This window comes from Ischnura elegans, chromosome 10, assembly GCF_921293095.1.
Source record: "Ischnura elegans chromosome 10, ioIscEleg1.1, whole genome shotgun sequence".
NCBI lineage: Eukaryota > Metazoa > Arthropoda > Insecta > Odonata > Coenagrionidae > Ischnura > Ischnura elegans.
Genome location: NC_060255.1, coordinates 53,929,622 through 53,947,068, shown reverse-complemented (window position 1 = coordinate 53,947,068; position 17,447 = coordinate 53,929,622). Strand labels below are relative to the sequence as shown.

General features: G+C 37.8%; 1 protein-coding gene and 2 long non-coding RNA genes across 3 annotated transcripts in view; 1 reads left to right on the top strand and 2 right to left on the bottom strand.

The window, feature by feature from the left end:
* LOC124166432 overlaps positions 1 to 3,427 on the top strand; it is an 80,556-nt gene extending 77,129 nt beyond the window's left edge. The window contains exon 12 of the mRNA XM_046543964.1: positions 3,062 to 3,427. Within this exon, the coding sequence (XP_046399920.1) occupies positions 3,062 to 3,251 (190 nt within the window). The 3' untranslated portion in view covers positions 3,252 to 3,427. The remainder of the gene's footprint in view (positions 1 to 3,061) is intronic.
* Positions 3,428 to 4,361: 934 nt separating this feature from the next.
* On the bottom strand, positions 4,362 to 7,302 carry LOC124166638. The gene is made up of 4 exons (XR_006866470.1): positions 7,272 to 7,302; positions 5,761 to 5,892; positions 5,462 to 5,604; positions 4,362 to 4,491 (listed from the first exon to the last, which is right to left on the bottom strand). It is a non-coding gene; the product is annotated as an uncharacterized LOC124166638 (long non-coding RNA).
* Positions 7,303 to 7,334: 32 nt separating this feature from the next.
* LOC124166639 lies at positions 7,335 to 9,299 on the bottom strand. The gene is made up of 3 exons (XR_006866471.1): positions 8,820 to 9,299; positions 7,531 to 7,637; positions 7,335 to 7,444 (listed from the first exon to the last, which is right to left on the bottom strand). It is a non-coding gene; the product is annotated as an uncharacterized LOC124166639 (long non-coding RNA).
* Between the last annotated feature and the right edge of the window lie 8,148 nt (positions 9,300 to 17,447).

Below are 17,447 nucleotides of genomic sequence, written 5' to 3'. Positions count from 1 at the left end.
AGCTTGAGTGCAGAGGCCCTACCTACCTCCCCATCCTCCCACATCCCCTTGGCTTTTACAACCTGGGGAAGACCCAACCCCTCCACTTCCACCCTCCCTTTACCTCTACAGTTTCCCCCCCACTCCCTCTGCTTTATACATCAGGTATTTAAGATGATGGACCAATGTACTCCTCGCCTGAGGATGATGCGGAGCGTTGTAACCGTGGTAGTGCACTAATAATGTATTCTGCGGAAAAACAAAGTTTAATTTTTAATTCAAAAGGAGCAGTCTCCCTTTCCTGGTACCTTACCAGTTATTTTTTGAGCCTTGGTCTTAGCATGAAGTTCCTTCATTAGATAAATCAGTGAAATTGTAGAAAGCAATGGTATGAAGCTACCACCTATAAATGAATACAGTCCACCAATACCAATTCGCATTTTGGATGCAAGTCTTTGGCCTAACTGCTTGCAATTGCAAACTTTGCACTATTTAGTCCATAAGTCACCCCACTTAACTATGGGGTGACGAAATCAATAGTTTGAACAAATCTGCCATTAGGTAGAACTCAGATGAAGGATGAGGGGGTGAACCCCTGAAGGTTAATTCGTGAGGACTGTGCAAAAAGGTTAGAATCTGGCCTGAATTAATGCCTGAGCAGACTAGCACAGTTCCTTTAAGCATCAAGATCACGTGGTTTGCTCAGTGCTTTCTGATTAACCCCATTGGGTGGTTTTCCTCTGAATTCTCTTGGTAGCCGTTGAGTTATGTCAGACCCATAAATATTGGTTGGGCCCAAGGCTGGATGGGTTTCCAACAAAACGCAAAAGGTGATGCTCAGACAGGGGCGGATCCAGGATTTCTTTCTGGGGGGGGGGGCACAAGCAAGGCCGTATCCAGGATTTTGTTCTGGAGGGTACAAGGATACCTCGTAATACAAAACAAACGCAATGATAATGGGAATGTATTAAAAATCTTGCATATTTTTTAAGAGTCTTGGGGAGGGGGGTGGGGGGGCACGTGCCCCCGTGCCCTCCCCGTATGTGCTCAGATACCCAGTCTGAAAGTGGCAAGCAGACAAAACATGGTGTTAGCACAGTCGATCAAGAAAGGTGTGAGTGTCTGAACATATGCTGATTGCCTCTGCAAACACAAGCAAAAAAAAACTTGTGTGACTAATTCCTTTTTAACATTAAGAAATAGGTATAGTGATTACTAATTTTAAGAAGCAGTTGTAACTTATACTCACCATTATTTTTTCTTTCTTCTTTACCCATTCCTTACATCATAATATAGTAGAGCCTCATTTATTGTATCTTTGATCAAATGTTCATTGAACCCACCACTCCCTCTGAACCACTCTCCCTCTCTCGCTTTCCTATCATTCTATTTTCTACCCTTCTCCACCTCATAACACCTTGTTTTTCAATGGAACAGATGCAAAATATATGGAGAAAGCATTACGCAGATGTATGTATGTATTGCTGAGAAAATGATGAATGGATTTTCCATCTCATGAAGTTATTGCTTTGAGTTTACTCTACGGGTGTACGAAGTTCATCTGTAATTGTAACTGATCACTAAATTATGATTGCAGTGATTATACAAGGTATGTTCAGAAAATAATATGAATTTTAATTTTTTGAAAAATATTACTTGTCTGCATTAATGTTGTCACCTTCAAAATAGTTCCCATTAGATATTACATATTCACTTATGCCAGCACTTCTTCCTATCCTTGAAACCTTTCTCCAACTTGACCTATTGGATAGCCTTAAGCTGTGTCAGTGATTTTGTAAATGTCATCTATGCTTGTAAAATGACAGCCTATTAAGGTTCCCTTTATTTTTGGAAACAGAAAAAAGTCACACAGAGCCATGTCTGGTGAATATGGAGGCTGAGCTGTTCTTACAGTTTTCTTTTTGGCCAAAAATTCACCAAGAAGCCTTGAAGTGTGAGCCGAAAATAGCTGAACTCTTAAAAAAGTAAAGAATGGATACAGCTGAATATAATGTCATATCTCAGTGGCTTGTATACCAACTTAATAAAAAAATTAATGATTGCACTCTCTAAACCTGCAATACATATTTAAAAATTCCTGTCATTTTTCTGAACAAACCTCATAATTACTGTTTCCATCAATTATTTTCTATTGCTACTATTTACATCTTCAGTGGTAGATCCAGAGAGAGGGTAGGGGGGCTATATATCCCACCTGAGGCTTTCAAAGTTTCACTAGATGAAATGATAATTTTTATTCAGTTATCAAATTATTACAGGAGAGGAGAGCCCCAAAAACCCTTAAGTTCACGGATAAATATGCACCCTGCGGCACCAATCGGATTATATGCCACTACTGAACACACATAATCTTTGTAACTTCCTGGACCCCCACTGCTGCTGAAAGGATTAACCCTTTTAGTGCCAGGGGGCCGATCCATCAGCCCGGGTAGTATATGCGAAGAGTGCCAAGGGCAGATCTATCGGCCAGCCTTATTTTGCACTGATGCCGTTTATTTTTTGAGCTTTGTGTAGATTTTGTCTCTATTTTTTAGTATCTATCATGCTTTAACATACCCGTAAGTATTGAGAGTCAACGAAAAAAAAAATTAGTTTCAGAAAATGCATATTAGGCTTTATATAGTTTTTTTAGCATAAACCTACAAATTCAGCAATAAAAGGCCTGGCATTCTTCAACAAATCAGGAAAAATGGGCTGGCACTAAAAGGGTTAAAGATTAGCATCCCAGCAGTAGTGGGGGTCCGGGAGGTAATGAAAATTATGGGTGCTCAGTGGTGGCATAAATTGAATCGGTGCCATGGCACATAGATTTATCCATGAACTTTTGGGTTTTTGGGGCTCTCCTCTCCTGAGTATATCCGACAACTGAACAAAATTACCATTTTATTTAGTGTGAATTGAAAAAAAATCCCAGGTCTGCCAACTAACCCCCCCTAACTCTCCATGATTGCCCATCTTTGACAGTCTGTTGCACTCTTAATCCACTAACTCATTTCTTTTCCTCTTCCTTCTCCAACGCTAACCCACTAACCACGATGGCGTTTGACGGATGGCTTCTCAGGAGTGCGCGAGGGTTCATGCACATGAGAATCCAGCAAGACAAGGATAGTGGGAGATTCGTGCTCGGGCAATTTAGCCAGCCTTTCTGCAGCATCCCCGACATGATCCAGTATTACTCGGCCAACCGGCTGCCCATCAAGGGAGCTGAGCACATGTGCCTCCTACATCCAGTCATTGAGCAACTCCTCTAATCTCATCTCGGAGGAATCTTCCCTCCCCACTGCATAATTGCCCGTCCCCTCTCCTTCCGTCTCTCTAAACCCAACGGGTGTCTTTTCTACAAGCCAACCTCAGCTCTGCACATCAGAAATGGTGCGCTGAAAAAAACCATTCCAGTAAGAAAAGAGATCTACTTTTCTGTTTTTAAGCCAAAGAAAAGCTGTGAAATATTGTACATATAAAATATATATAAATAATATATAAATGTATACATATATATTAATGTATGCGCAAACATAGTATTCGTGCCTCCTTTCGGAGGCTGGTGGTATTTGATTGGCCAAAAAAGACTCATTTGTGGCATTGAATATTTATACATATTCAAGGCTTAAATAAAGTGCATGTGAAAGACTTTGATCTTTAATAACTTTGAGTGAATATTTTCTAATGAGTAGAAGGAAACTGATGATGCCATAATAAGCAAAGATATAACGGGAGCTAAATCTTGCGACTGATTATTAAACGCATATGGCAACATGAATTTATTGTTTATTTAGCTATTTCAAATCTTATATTTGATGGAATCAAATGACAAATACATATTTCTTTTATGTATTTTATTATGCCTGCATCTTCCTCTGATTATTCTATCAGACTACCCAGCTAGCACACGGGAGACTGTCTCCCCCGAATCCTTAGAGACTCTCCACAGAAACCAAAGAGACCGCCTCCCGGAAGCGGTAAGCGTCTCCGGAGACAACAAGGAGACGGCCGGACGATACGATGACGAACCCATGACGAAATGTCCGCACTACTCAAGAGACGGTCTCCGATTTCCGATTGATGCGCCATCAAGCGATAACCACGCGAACTACGTCGGACACATTAACTGTGCGACGGAGGCGCCATCTGTTGTCATTTATCAGCACTACGAGCAGCGAGCTACAGCCGACCGCTACTTTACTATTCCAAGATACATTAACCGGCCACTTATAAATCTGTGGCGTATGCGAATTGACATTAAAGCATATTACTTACGAACATGGTGTTAATGGACTGGTAGCAACAGCGATGACAACACACAAACAGAAATCTCGGTGACAGAAACGTAGGAAATGTCAAAGAAAATCAGGCATTTTCAAATATTGGTTTATTTACAAAAATTATTAGAACAAGCCACATTGAATGTCAGAGAAACTTCAAAGATGAACTCCTATTACATAGAAACAGCTTTTCACAAGGCCACTGGGCATCAAGGGACTGAAGCAACACCTGAAAAGAAAAAGCAGAATACTCGCATTAAGAAAATGCTATGACTACACAAAAACAATAATAATGCTTTGAGAACTTTAACACGTATTCTCTCAGGCTAAAATACTATGCAATGCCCAATTAATAGAGCCAATACGTAATGAAAATAACATACTTGATACACAAGAACAAGATGAGATTTTAAAGATAAAATGAACAAAATAGGAAATTGTAAAGAATCCTCCCTGAATTAAAAACTGCAGAATCGCAATAACAAAGCTAAGCATTTTAGAAAATAGCATCTTCATCCTCACAGCAATATCCCAAGAATGTCACCATGCCATATGTTAAACCCACACTTAAGAATAAACAAAACACGAGGGATTTCCATTGTTCCATATCTTAAATGAAACATCAACAGAAAAACACCAGGCATCTCTGCCAAGGATTAAGTGCACAACCTTCTAATTCTACTGCAAAATTGCATGTCTGCTTCACAACATTGTGGAGATTCATCATGGCTGTGAACCATGCTCACCATCAGAAGGTATTAACATGTTCCATCACAAGGTAATAAGAACAAACTGCCTAAAAATGAAGACATTAAAAAAATTGTAATCACTCAAAATATTGACGAAGAATTTACTAGCAGAGAACTTGGCAAGTTTCACATAATCACCCAACAACATAAGTATGGGAACAACTGCCAAAGAATCCATCGATAATAGTTCCTCTATTAGATTAATATGCCCAAAACAGTACGGCTACTGCATGAGGAATGCAGATATGTGGTCAAACGGGTGTGGAAATGAACCATTTATGTGTCACCTACTAAATTAATTAAGAAATTCCTATTACTCCTTTAAACTGCATCAAATATAAAAATGACAATAAAAAAGGAATGAGATAGTCAATCAAGTACATTAACCAAAACAAATTAAATATCAACCAAATATGAGAGGATAATGAATAAAATAAAACCAAAGATTACGTATAAAGCTGTGCCTCCAAAGATTCTTCAACCAAAATGGTATAACAGGCAGATTGTCACGGCAGAATAATCCTTATTGTGAATGTCTCCCACCAGCAGAAGAAACCAAACAGGATACATCACTCCGACACCGATAACTCCGCCTATTAATAAAGAAAAATATCTGTTACTACAGAATTAAGTTACACAATAACCAAGCAAGATAATGACAACTAAGAACCTACGGAGTTCTAAACCATCATCTCATGTAAACACACACATAACAGCAACATTAAAAAATAAGTAAGCTGTATCAATACCACTTTCCACTCCCTATGTATAAGTCATCCAATTCTCAGCTACGATACCAGAAGAAAAACATCCTCAAAGAGTATTTTGGCCACCAGAATCAGAAGAACGATGATCCAATCGTCAGGTCCTTACTTCACCACCTATTAATGAAGATGTAAAAAATTTCTGTTAGTCCATACATATAAACTGTAAGGGTGGATAAAAAGAAATCAAAAGAAGAACTCACCAAGCTTAAAAACCACCACTATTAACAGGAACATCCACTGAGATGCCAATCAACCAGTTTCACTTTCCATAGATATGTATGATAACAAGTCAGAAGAGATTCACCCTCGAGTAATTGTTGCCCACCAGAATCAGAAGAACAATGATCAAATCGTCAGATCCTTACTTCACCACCTATTAATGAAGATGTAAAAAATTTCTGTAAGTCCATACATATAAACTGTAAGGGTGGATAAAAAGGTATCAAAAGAAGAACTCACCAAGCTTAAAAACACCACTATTAACAGGAACATCCACTGAGATGCCAATCAACCAGTTTCACTTTTCATAGATATGTATGATAACAAGTCAGAAGAGATTCACCCTCGAGTAATTGTTGCCCACCAGAATCAGAAGAACAATGATCAAATCGTCAGATCCTTACTTCACCACCTATTAATGAAGATGTAAAAAATTTCTGTAAGTCCATACATATAAACTGTAAGGGTGGATAAAAAGAAATCAAAAGAAGAACTCACCAAGCTTAAAAACCACCACTATTAACAGGAACATCCACTGAGATGCCAATCAACCAGTTTCACTTTCCATAGATATGTATGATAACAAGTCAGAAGAGATTCACCCTCGAGTAATTGTTGCCCACCAGAATCAGAAGAACAATGATCAAATCGTCAGATCCTTACTTCACCACCTATTAATGAAGATGTAAAAAATTTCTGTTAGTCCATACATATAAACTGTAAGGGTGGATAAAAAGAAATCAAAAGAAGAACTCACCAAGCTTAAAAACCACCACTATTAACAGGAACATCCACTGAGATGCCAATCAACCAGTTTCACTTTCCATAGATATGTATGATAACAAGTCAGAAGAGATTCACCCTCGAGTAATTGTTGCCCACCAGAATCAGAAGAACAATGATCAAATCGTCAGATCCTTACTTCACCACCTATTAATGAAGATGTAAAAAATTTCTGTAAGTCCATACATATAAACTGTAAGGGTGGATAAAAAGGTATCAAAAGAAGAACTCACCAAGCTTAAAAACACCACTATTAACAGGAACATCCACTGAGATGCCAATCAACCAGTTTCACTTTTCATAGATATGTATGATAACAAGTCAGAAGAGATTCACCCTCGAGTAATTGTTGCCCACCAGAATCAGAAGAACAATGATCAAATCGTCAGATCCTTACTTCACCACCTATTAATGAAGATGTAAAAAATTTCTGTAAGTCCATACATATAAACTGTAAGGGTGGATAAAAAGAAATCAAAAGAAGAACTCACCAAGCTTAAAAACCACCACTATTAACAGGAACATCCACTGAGATGCCAATCAACCAGTTTCACTTTCCATAGATATGTATGATAACAAGTCAGAAGAGATTCACCCTCGAGTAATTGTTGCCCACCAGAATCAGAAGAACAATGATCAAATCGTCAGATCCTTACTTCACCACCTATTAATGAAGATGTAAAAAATTTCTGTAAGTCCATACATATAAACTGTAAGGGTGGATAAAAAGGTATCAAAAGAAGAACTCACCAAGCTTAAAAACACCACTATTAACAGGAACATCCACTGAGATGCCAATCAACCAGTTCCACTTTCCATATTTATTTATGATAGGTACCAAGTCAGAAGAGAAACGCCTTGCAATATTAACAAATGATTAGTATGTCCCCAACTGCACTGATTTATCGGTACAATAATTTACAACCCAATCATAGTTAAATGCTAATCATTGCAGGATCACATGAGCACTGCGTCTTAACCGATTAATCTGATTTGCACATTTGATTGAATTGAACGACCTAAGTTTGGTCGCCATCTCCTTAGCATTATGAATGATCAAAGTATTAAAATTTCTCGCGCACTTACAAGTAAATATTGGCGCTATGTCAAACTACAAAATCAACTGACTACGTTAACATCAACAATGAACTGACAGCAACGAAATTAACGCAAAGTATGTGAAAATCATTTCGCGCACCCTATTTGTGAATAAACAGTGATAAATGAGCTGCCCTTATGATTCAGCCCAGATTCAGCCCTGAAGATGAGTGCCGAGACGGTACGTGAAACGTTGGCCGATATAAAAACATTAACCCGGAGGGAATCCCTAGAAAAGTTTACCCACAATGATAAATCAGCTTTTTATGAGGTAAATCAACAATTAAGGGGATAGTGAGCCTATGTCACTAAATTTTCAGCATTTTTTCGAATACTTTCCCCAAATTCACGGTAAATAATGCATAACGCTACCTCATAATATTCTCACCTTTTAAACCTTCCCTGAACTTTCACTCACCAACATTTTAAAATCAAAATGAGCCAAATCGGTTCTCGAGTATTAGCGAGACTAAAGGACATCAATTCATTATTATAATTAATATCAGTAAATGAGACAATGCACCTCGTGCCAAACAACATGGCGGCTAGCCGAATATTAAACATATCAACTTTCATTAATTTTAATGTCTCAAAATAAATCTGCTGTTTACATTAATTTTCCTTATTATCGGGAATTCAACAAAACTTAATAATAGTCCACAGAGTATATAATAGCGTCGGAAGGATAACGGCCATGCTTCGTGAATATTTTCGACTTGCACGAGGCGATTTGGGATCAACACTGAGGTAGGTACATTAGATAACGAATATTATCCTTAATGAGGTTAATGAGTAACACATGAAAATACATGTAAAAGGCAACCATAAGCGAAACGAATACACTACCGAATAAATGACAAAATCCAAGTCCTTTGGGACACGTGAAGACAATATGATAATGCCATAAAAATTAGCAGGGATACAAATTAATCAGTACTTACCTCAAACCGGTGAAAATGGACGCAGTTGAAAAAGCGATTGCAAGAACCGGCAAGCTCCAACAATGAGGATAAACACGTGCGGTGATCGTAACTTCGAAGGCAGGACCTCTCAGATTCGAGTTATGGCGCAAAGTGAAAGAGACGAAGCGGATGTTGCAAGGGGGAGGAAGGGCTCTTTTCCGGTATTGGCGTAGTCAGTGATATAATATACTAATTTATGTTTAATTCGTGTTATACTACGACGAATTACCAATATTAAATTAGAAAATAATTAAATATACTGCCATGATCACTCGGTATCCGCATAATGCCTCTTGAAGATAATGTAATTTCGGAAAGGCGAAGTGTTGACCTCGGAAAGAAGCGGAAGTGGGTGGGGGTGAACACTCGAAAATTGACGAACCAAGGGAGAAGGGGGAGAGGGCGGCCATCTCCTCGGGGTCTCTTACCTGTCGTCAAGAGACAGTCTCCCGTGTGCTTGTAGGGTAAATGGATAGTCAGCATCTTCATTCTCTCAGATATTAAACCCAAAGGATTGTATGGTTAGGTGAGGGTAGGCCTCATCCTAAAATAAGCCAAAGATGCGTTAATATCGCACATTCTGGGTCGGAAGGCCTGTTCTACTCCCTTGGGCACCTCAGACTTCAAGTACATTTTTGTGTTTGGGCAGTGTGAAGGCTTTGCCTGTAAGTTGATCACATGACCCTTTCATCAGTTGCCGAGCACCTTACCCAATAGGCCACCGTACTATCATAGCACCTATACCTATGGTCCTATGGGTTTAACCATGTATGTATCAAAATTGAAATCCATACAGTTCACCTCTACATTTTAATATACATGCAGAGTTATTAAAGATTCAGAGTGCACAAAAACTTTATAATCAGGTTGTCTGATGTGATGTGTACATTATAGAAGCCTTCCATACTCCACTTAAATTATCATGGAGGTATCTATTCATCAATTTGTATGGAATAGAGTATTGATTTAGACTCCCTTTTTTTAATCATGAGCCAAAATGATTGGCATAAACCGGAAAATTTGGATTTAATATGAAGAATTGATCAGAACCTGATTACCTCACTTTTTTCCACATTTTCACATGATTACAGTTACAAATTATATCATGATTGCTTGTTGGAAACTTCTGTTAAAAGTATATGTTAATGAGCTCTTCCCTTCGCTGAACTTATGATTCTGCTTAAGCCTGAAACATTACTTCTGTTTGTTATTATATACATTTTATCATGATGTTACTTCGCTTGTGAATTTTGTCTACCTTCATCATAAGTTTTAGCACATGGCATTCTTTTTCTATTCTTATGTTATCTATGATATATAGTCATGAATATAATTCATCAATTTGATAGATGTTGGATAGATAATTTTTAGTGGTTGAAAAATTTGACTGCATCACTTCAAAGTCAATGGAAGTTACTTCCTTTTTGAAAAGACAGAGAAATGAGCTTGTTTTTTTGATTAGTTTTAATGTATATTTGTCATTGAGTTTAAGGTAATAGCAAACCCTCATTAGTTCAATATTGGAAGCATAAAACCTAGGCGGTGCATGGCTTTCAAGCATGGAAAAGGCATTTACTATGAGCCGTGCTGAATGTTACATTGGCGAATGTAAGAGATGTCTTCCTGTCCTCAAATCTAAGAGAAGAAGTTTTTAGCTGAGCAAGCTATTTAGCCCTTTGAAACAAAGTGTCATGTATGTAAATGACAAGCCAAATTCACTCTTACGTAGAGACCCTTTATTACGAAGCACAAGCAAATCGACTGAAAATTAAAAATATTGTCACCCAAATGACCTAAAAAATCTTCCTTTGAAGCTTGTTTCTGACTTGTATTATTCCACATTGACTTTACTCTATGGAAGTGTCTCCCCACTCTTGAAGTATTTCTCAGAGTACCCCTGGAATATTACGCTGCAAAAATGATTCGTTGTCAGATATTTCATCAATGTTCATAATGTTTTAACAATTACATTTTGTTTCCTGGCAAAAAAATATTATGTATTAATTTTATAGAAAAAAATCTTGGCAGATTATCTTTTTCCTGACTCTAAAAATCCAAGTATATTCTATCAGCATGCCATATTGTGCTAAACTACCCAGACGGCACAGAATCCTCCATATCTAATTCGTATGCAGATAGTATCCATTGACTACTGCTCTGTCGCTTTTCGTCAATGGATACTATCTGCATACGAAATAGATACGGAGGATTCTGTGCCGTCTGGGTAGGTACATACTTAATTTTGATCTGCAAGGTGATACATGATGTTCAATTTTAGGATGAAAATAATTGGCACAGTAGAGTTTAAGCAACTCTATTGGATGAAGGACTACAGAAAGATATGGTCGGTGCATCCCATTTTTAGGACATCTAATGCATTGACAGATCCTTCATTCGACAGTTTCATTGATTACTCAGTGGTAGTTGAAAGTACTAGGGCAAGTTCTTCATCAATCAGACACACTTCCTGCGTTATGTATGGTTTCCACAATGTCAGCAATTCCTGATGCCAGTAATGTGGATGATTTTTTTTTCCAAGGGTTCAAGAATGAATATTAACTGTTCAGTTGAAAACTTAAGACCTGACGATGGCTTATGAAATAATCGCAAAACTATGAATGTGATGCATCAGTGTGGAAGATTATTGTAGAGAGAAGCTACACCGAGTCTAGAAAGTACTTCTTTCTTGTTAGATAAACAACTTTCTTTTACAAACCCGCCTAGATTTTACAAGGTTTTACGCAAGTCTTCCAAGATAAGCTAATGGGGTTTTCTTTACAATGTAATTTGTTTGTTGTTAATATTGTTGTTGTTTAAGGACCTTTTTATCGAGGTTCTTACATTGTTTTTATTTTGAGAAACATCAATTGATGGTAGCTGTTTATGACATCAACACCCATTTTTTATGAGTTAATTTTTTTCCAAATTTAAATGACATATCCAAATGCTGTTAAGTATTTTGGTGTACTGAAATGTATTTCTTATGCATCAATATTTAGTCTTTTGGCACCAAAACATGGCTCAAATTGTTTTCATGCCATGTATCAAAATGGAAGTGCCATTTATTCAACTAATGAGAAGCAAGGAATCACATAAGGGTCGTAAATTACGATGCATGATTCTTTAAGATCTAGGATTGGTGGCAGATTGAATAAAGATGTTAATTTCCCAAATACCAATAGAAAAAATTATGCATTCCTGAAGGCACTGTGAGATGGTTGGAAAATAATGTATTCCTATCTCTTGGAATTAGTTAGGTACCTATGTAATTATCTAGTTCATTGCTTATTTATCTATTAATATTTAAATACAGCTTATTTAATGATTACAGCAGGAGGGATATTGTTTAAAAGCCTTTAAAATATACTGGTTGTGTGCCTATATTTTAATTAAAGAAAAAAAGGTAGTTAAAACACAGATGGTAGACTTAGAGTACATGAGAATCAGCTCTGTATTTGAGCAGCCTAGATATTTTTTTAAAAAGAGAAAAAAGGGATATACATACAAGAGGCAGCATAAATAACTATCTCAAACATGAATTAAAACCTTCAAACTTCAGCCGAATCACAGTGCTTAAAATTTTTGCAGGTTTATAAGGTATTTGGCCAAATTCATTCTTTGCATGCTGTAGCAGTATTTTTATTTTTGTATATGTTAGCAATTTTCATCGTAACTTTTAGTAATGGTGATCTTTTAATCTCAGTACAATAGAAATTCCCTGTTTATTCAGGTGAATTAGGATTGAGAATTTCTCTTAATGCAAAACTTGAACTTTAGTGAATAAACTTCTTTGGCCAAGTTGTACGTTTAATGTACCTTTTCTGCCTTTACATACTTTCATCTGTCATTCTTAAATCAGGAAATTTCACATGTGGACATAATATTGTTTGACTTGTAAAGTTAGTTTTTTTTTAAGAAAAAGATGTTTTAATTTGAACAGACAGCCTATTTTATACGTTGAAAAACTGTGCTTGTAAAAATTATTTTGATAATATTTCATAACCATGCATAAAATACATGAATACCTTCTTCCATCAGAAGGAGCCTTCAAAGTTGGTATCTTTTGTTTTCTCATTGTCTTTGTGCCAAATTTATGATATTAAATATGAAACAATATGTATGGAAATACTTCATTTCAATGAGTCCTCAATTCCCTCTATCTTAAGATTTTTTTCTCCTGGTGCAATAGAAAAGTATGGGACATAATGGGTATGATATGCACCCTCACTATTGAATATATATATATATTTTTGGTTTTTTTTCCTAGCGAACAATTGTGGTAAAGATTTCTCAGGTTTCGCACTGGTTCAGGTCCTCCATGTCTCCTTCCAACATTTTGATGAGCAACTTGACCGTTGTCATCAGGGATTCAGGAATGCAATTTGGATATTTCTTTATCTTTATTATATTTTAAATCTTTACTTCACACTATTCAATTATGTACTTGTTTTTGGACCCACAAAAAAGTCTTGTTGGGCTTTTTTATATTGGAGGGTAAAAATTAACGATACAGATAAGTACACCCTGGTAAATGATGGAAAATAAAAAAGCTCATACTCTGGACTTCTGCATCTTACCCTGGCAATACGTAAACCCTTGACCATCAGGGGGGTTTTCTGTATTTATGAATTTGGCCTCCAAATCGGATGAGATCACATATATTTAGCCTAACAAGGGCATTGTTTGGAAGCCACCCTCTTCCAAACATTTCCTTTCCCCATCTTAGCATTTGCATCTCCTAGACGAACTTTGGAATCATGATTTGGTAACTTTGTAATTATTTCTTCAAGCTGACCGTGCAGCAAATCCTTGTCTACCTCTATGATCTTCTCCCACGTAGAATCCTATCATAGAAATGTCATTAAATTTTCCGATAATTTCACTGATTGCTTCATTAACTATCACAGATTCTAATAAGGATTTTCTACAGCAAAACTTACATCCGCATAGGATTTACCATCTTCACAACCACAGTTGCCACAGAAGAAACAATTTCTGGGAGGCCAAAGCCTCTAAAGCCTACCCCCGCAGGTTATATGCCTGCTTGGAATTTCAACCTTGGATTTTTTAGCGTTAGGGGGAGCCTTGGATGCCAAGTAGTCTTAGTACACACGTCACTGAGTGGATGTTAGAAAACTGCTGTGCCTGATGTACCTGGAAGGATAGTCGCGACTAAAATGAGTCATGCATCCTCACAAGTATTAGGAGCATCCTCTGAGTTGCAGAAAGGAGAATGGCTTGTGAGCACACTGAGTACTCTATGGGCCTGGGTTCATATTCTGGCAGGGCAGAAAATTTACAGAGAAAACCTGACCCCTTCTTGAATGTTGTGTACAGGATCCAGTGTGTCCAGTGTAACACTCCGTCCATTGGATGGGATAAAAACCCACAGTCCCCGAGACATTTTTAGTCACAAGCAAGGTGATACTGATGTTGGGTTTCTCCACTCATCCTTCCCCACCTCCGTGCATTAATTATGTGAGGTGATTTTGGTTATTTTTGGACCTCCCCCTCCCCTTTATTAAGATATTGTGAGATTTGGCTCAATCCCCAGCCAATAATCTCACGTGAGATTTTTCAAAATGCGTAATTTCAGTCTAAAAGCATTAACACATTCAGTTCGGAGCACGTCAATTGACATGGTCCCCTCCAAGCTGAGATACGGAGCACATCAATTGACGTGCTCTGCCAGTCGGGCCGGGAGCCCTTTCTCCATCTCTGTACGTGACTAATATCCTCTTCCGAGTCTTCCGATCGTGTGTATGGCCTTCAGCAGGCTTCCCTCTTTTGAACCGTGTGTGCCGTTTGTAAACAGCGGTGTTTGAACGGAAGTTATTTCATTTTGTTTATTCACGGGAAAACCCATTAATGATAGTCATTCAAATAATTTCACAGACAATAGAAAATAATGAACACACATACAATAAACCCATAATAATAAAATTTAAAAAATCAAAACAAAATTGCACACAAATGGATAAAATATGTAGGTATAGATACAATAATATAAATTTTTAGGTATTAATATCTTCTCCTAGTAGAATTTTTAAATTGATTTCATCCTTGCCACAAGTGACTTTGAAATCTAGAAAGAGACATGGAGAAATCAAAACTTTGCCCGAGATTGTTAAAATTCCTCATCATTCTGGATAGTGGGGAGTTAAAGGCATAATTAGTTCTGCGGTAATTAACAACAAATGGGTGAAGATTTCTAGAACTATGGCGGGGTGCATTAAAATTATGACGCAGAAACCTCCCTCTATTTTTCTTTCTTATTTTAACAATCGTATTTCACGACTTTAATGAAAATCGGCCCACACTGAATGTGTTATCTATGCTTCATTGAATTGGATTTATTAAAAAAAATATTTGTTCAATTATTTTTATGTAACCCTTTTGCGCCGGACGTCGTGTAGAGCTGACGGGCATTTTCATATGTAGAACTGACGTCGGGTATAGCTGTCATGGATTTTTCAATGCAACCAACCGGATGTCGGCTCTGGCCGACATGAGGGAAGGGAAGTGAGGTAGCAATTGTCAGATGCATTCAGGCCCGGCCTGAGACCCAGCTGAGCGAGTCCTTCGGGCCACTCCTCGGCAATTAAGCCCAACCCTCCCACTCATTTATGGTCATTCTCACCGCAGGATTCCGTTGCAAGGTGGTTATATTGTCAATAGTTTTTCAATGATATATTTTGTGCATACTAAAATTTTTTTATACTTTGAAATGAATTCTACGTTTTGTTCTATGTGTAAGCAACTTTTAAAGAAATTTTAGCATTAAAAATAAGGTACTTCTGGACACCATAGCCTTATTACCTTGTATTTACTAACTTTGTTGTTATTAATGCTAGAAACCCTTTTAAAATTTCTCAATGCTTAAAAAATGTTAGTAATTCTTATAGAAGAGTAAATTATTGAAAATCAAATACAATGTTTGGCTGAAAAAAACACTGGTAACTCAATAAGTTGGCCGTGGATTTGTGATATGATAGGGTTAGAAGATATAGTCCATTGGACGGGGTAAGGGACGGGCACCCTGTTGAGCTGGGTCCCAAATCTGCGGGACGAAAATACTTAGGGGACTCACCCCCAAAAATGAGATCCGTACGGAGAGGTACGGAGGAATAATCTCATGCTACTCGTACCACAAAAACGTTTTCCTATTGTAGGCACCGGCAGAAAAGGTTAATATTATCAACTAATTTTAGTATTTAAGATTACTAAGATTGTATTATAGAATCACATTTTACACCGTTACTTGGTCATGATAGTTGCTGACGCACTTTCTCCCCCTTGTGAGATTGGGTGAGAATTGGCTTGACTCCCATCTCACCTAGATGCCTTATGTAATTAATGGATAGCCCCTTACGATGCAAATGACCCATGCTGCTGTCAGTCGCCACCTCCAACTATCATGCCATACAAAAAGAAATCCAAATACCACATTACTCAGGAGTATAAGTGATCGTAAATAAAATAATTCCATTTTACGAAGGGGAATCTAATGTAAACAATAAGTCCGGAGTAGCCTTGCATTAAAATACAAATATCCTGGTGCTTTGCAAGCGATTTTATGTATTTTTCTTAAAGGTTGCGGAACACATCAAAGGAGTGTGAACTTGTGGACGGATAAACCTCATGCCGGCACCTACAAAGTAACAACAGCATGCTGTTGTTACTTTGTAGGAGCTGATAACTTAAGGCAGAAACTTTTCAGTGGGCTTAATTACTTTCAAGCCTAAAAAGTTCCTTTAGCCCAGCTGGAAATTTTTCCTACCGGTTTCGGTAGGCTATATGCTTTTTGAAACATCCTACCAGGTTCGGTAGTCAACCGAACCCCATCCGTAACCAACCGGGTTCGGTAGGCAACCGAACCCCATCCGTAACCAACCGGGTTCGGTAGGCAATCGAACATCATCTGTAACCAACCAGGATCAGTAGGCAACCGAACATCATCTGTGGCCAACCAGGTTCGGTAGGCAACCGAACATCATCTGTAGTCAACCGGGTTCGGTAGGCAACCGAACCCCATCCGTAACCAACCGGGTTCGGTAGGCAATCGAACATCATCTGTAACCAACCGGGTTCGGTAGGCAATCGAACATCATCTGTAACCAACCGGGTTCAGTAGGCAACCGAACATCATCTGTAACCAACCAGGATCAGTAGGCAACCGAACATCATCTGTAGTCAACCGATCACCTTCAGCAGCTTACCAGGTTTTGTAATGTAGTATGAATTTTTAACAGTCAAATAGTTAATTGAATATCTCATAAGACCGACCAGGAGCTCTTAACCTCTGTGACACGAAACGTTATTAACTGTATCAAAATATTAACTATCATTTCATCGAACGTGCAAAATAAATCACTTACCAACATTCCACAAAAGAAACTAATTGTTCCAACACATGGTTTTGACTAGACACAGACTAGGTACACAGACATTATCAAGGTCGCTCATCGAAACCCTACGTCGGAAAAATAAGTTTTTTTAGAAACATTACTAAGTGCACATTTCACACATTAGATAGTATGCAGTTGCACCAAGTGTAGCCCGAACACATGACATATATCTATACGAAATGATATCATTGTAGTTGAC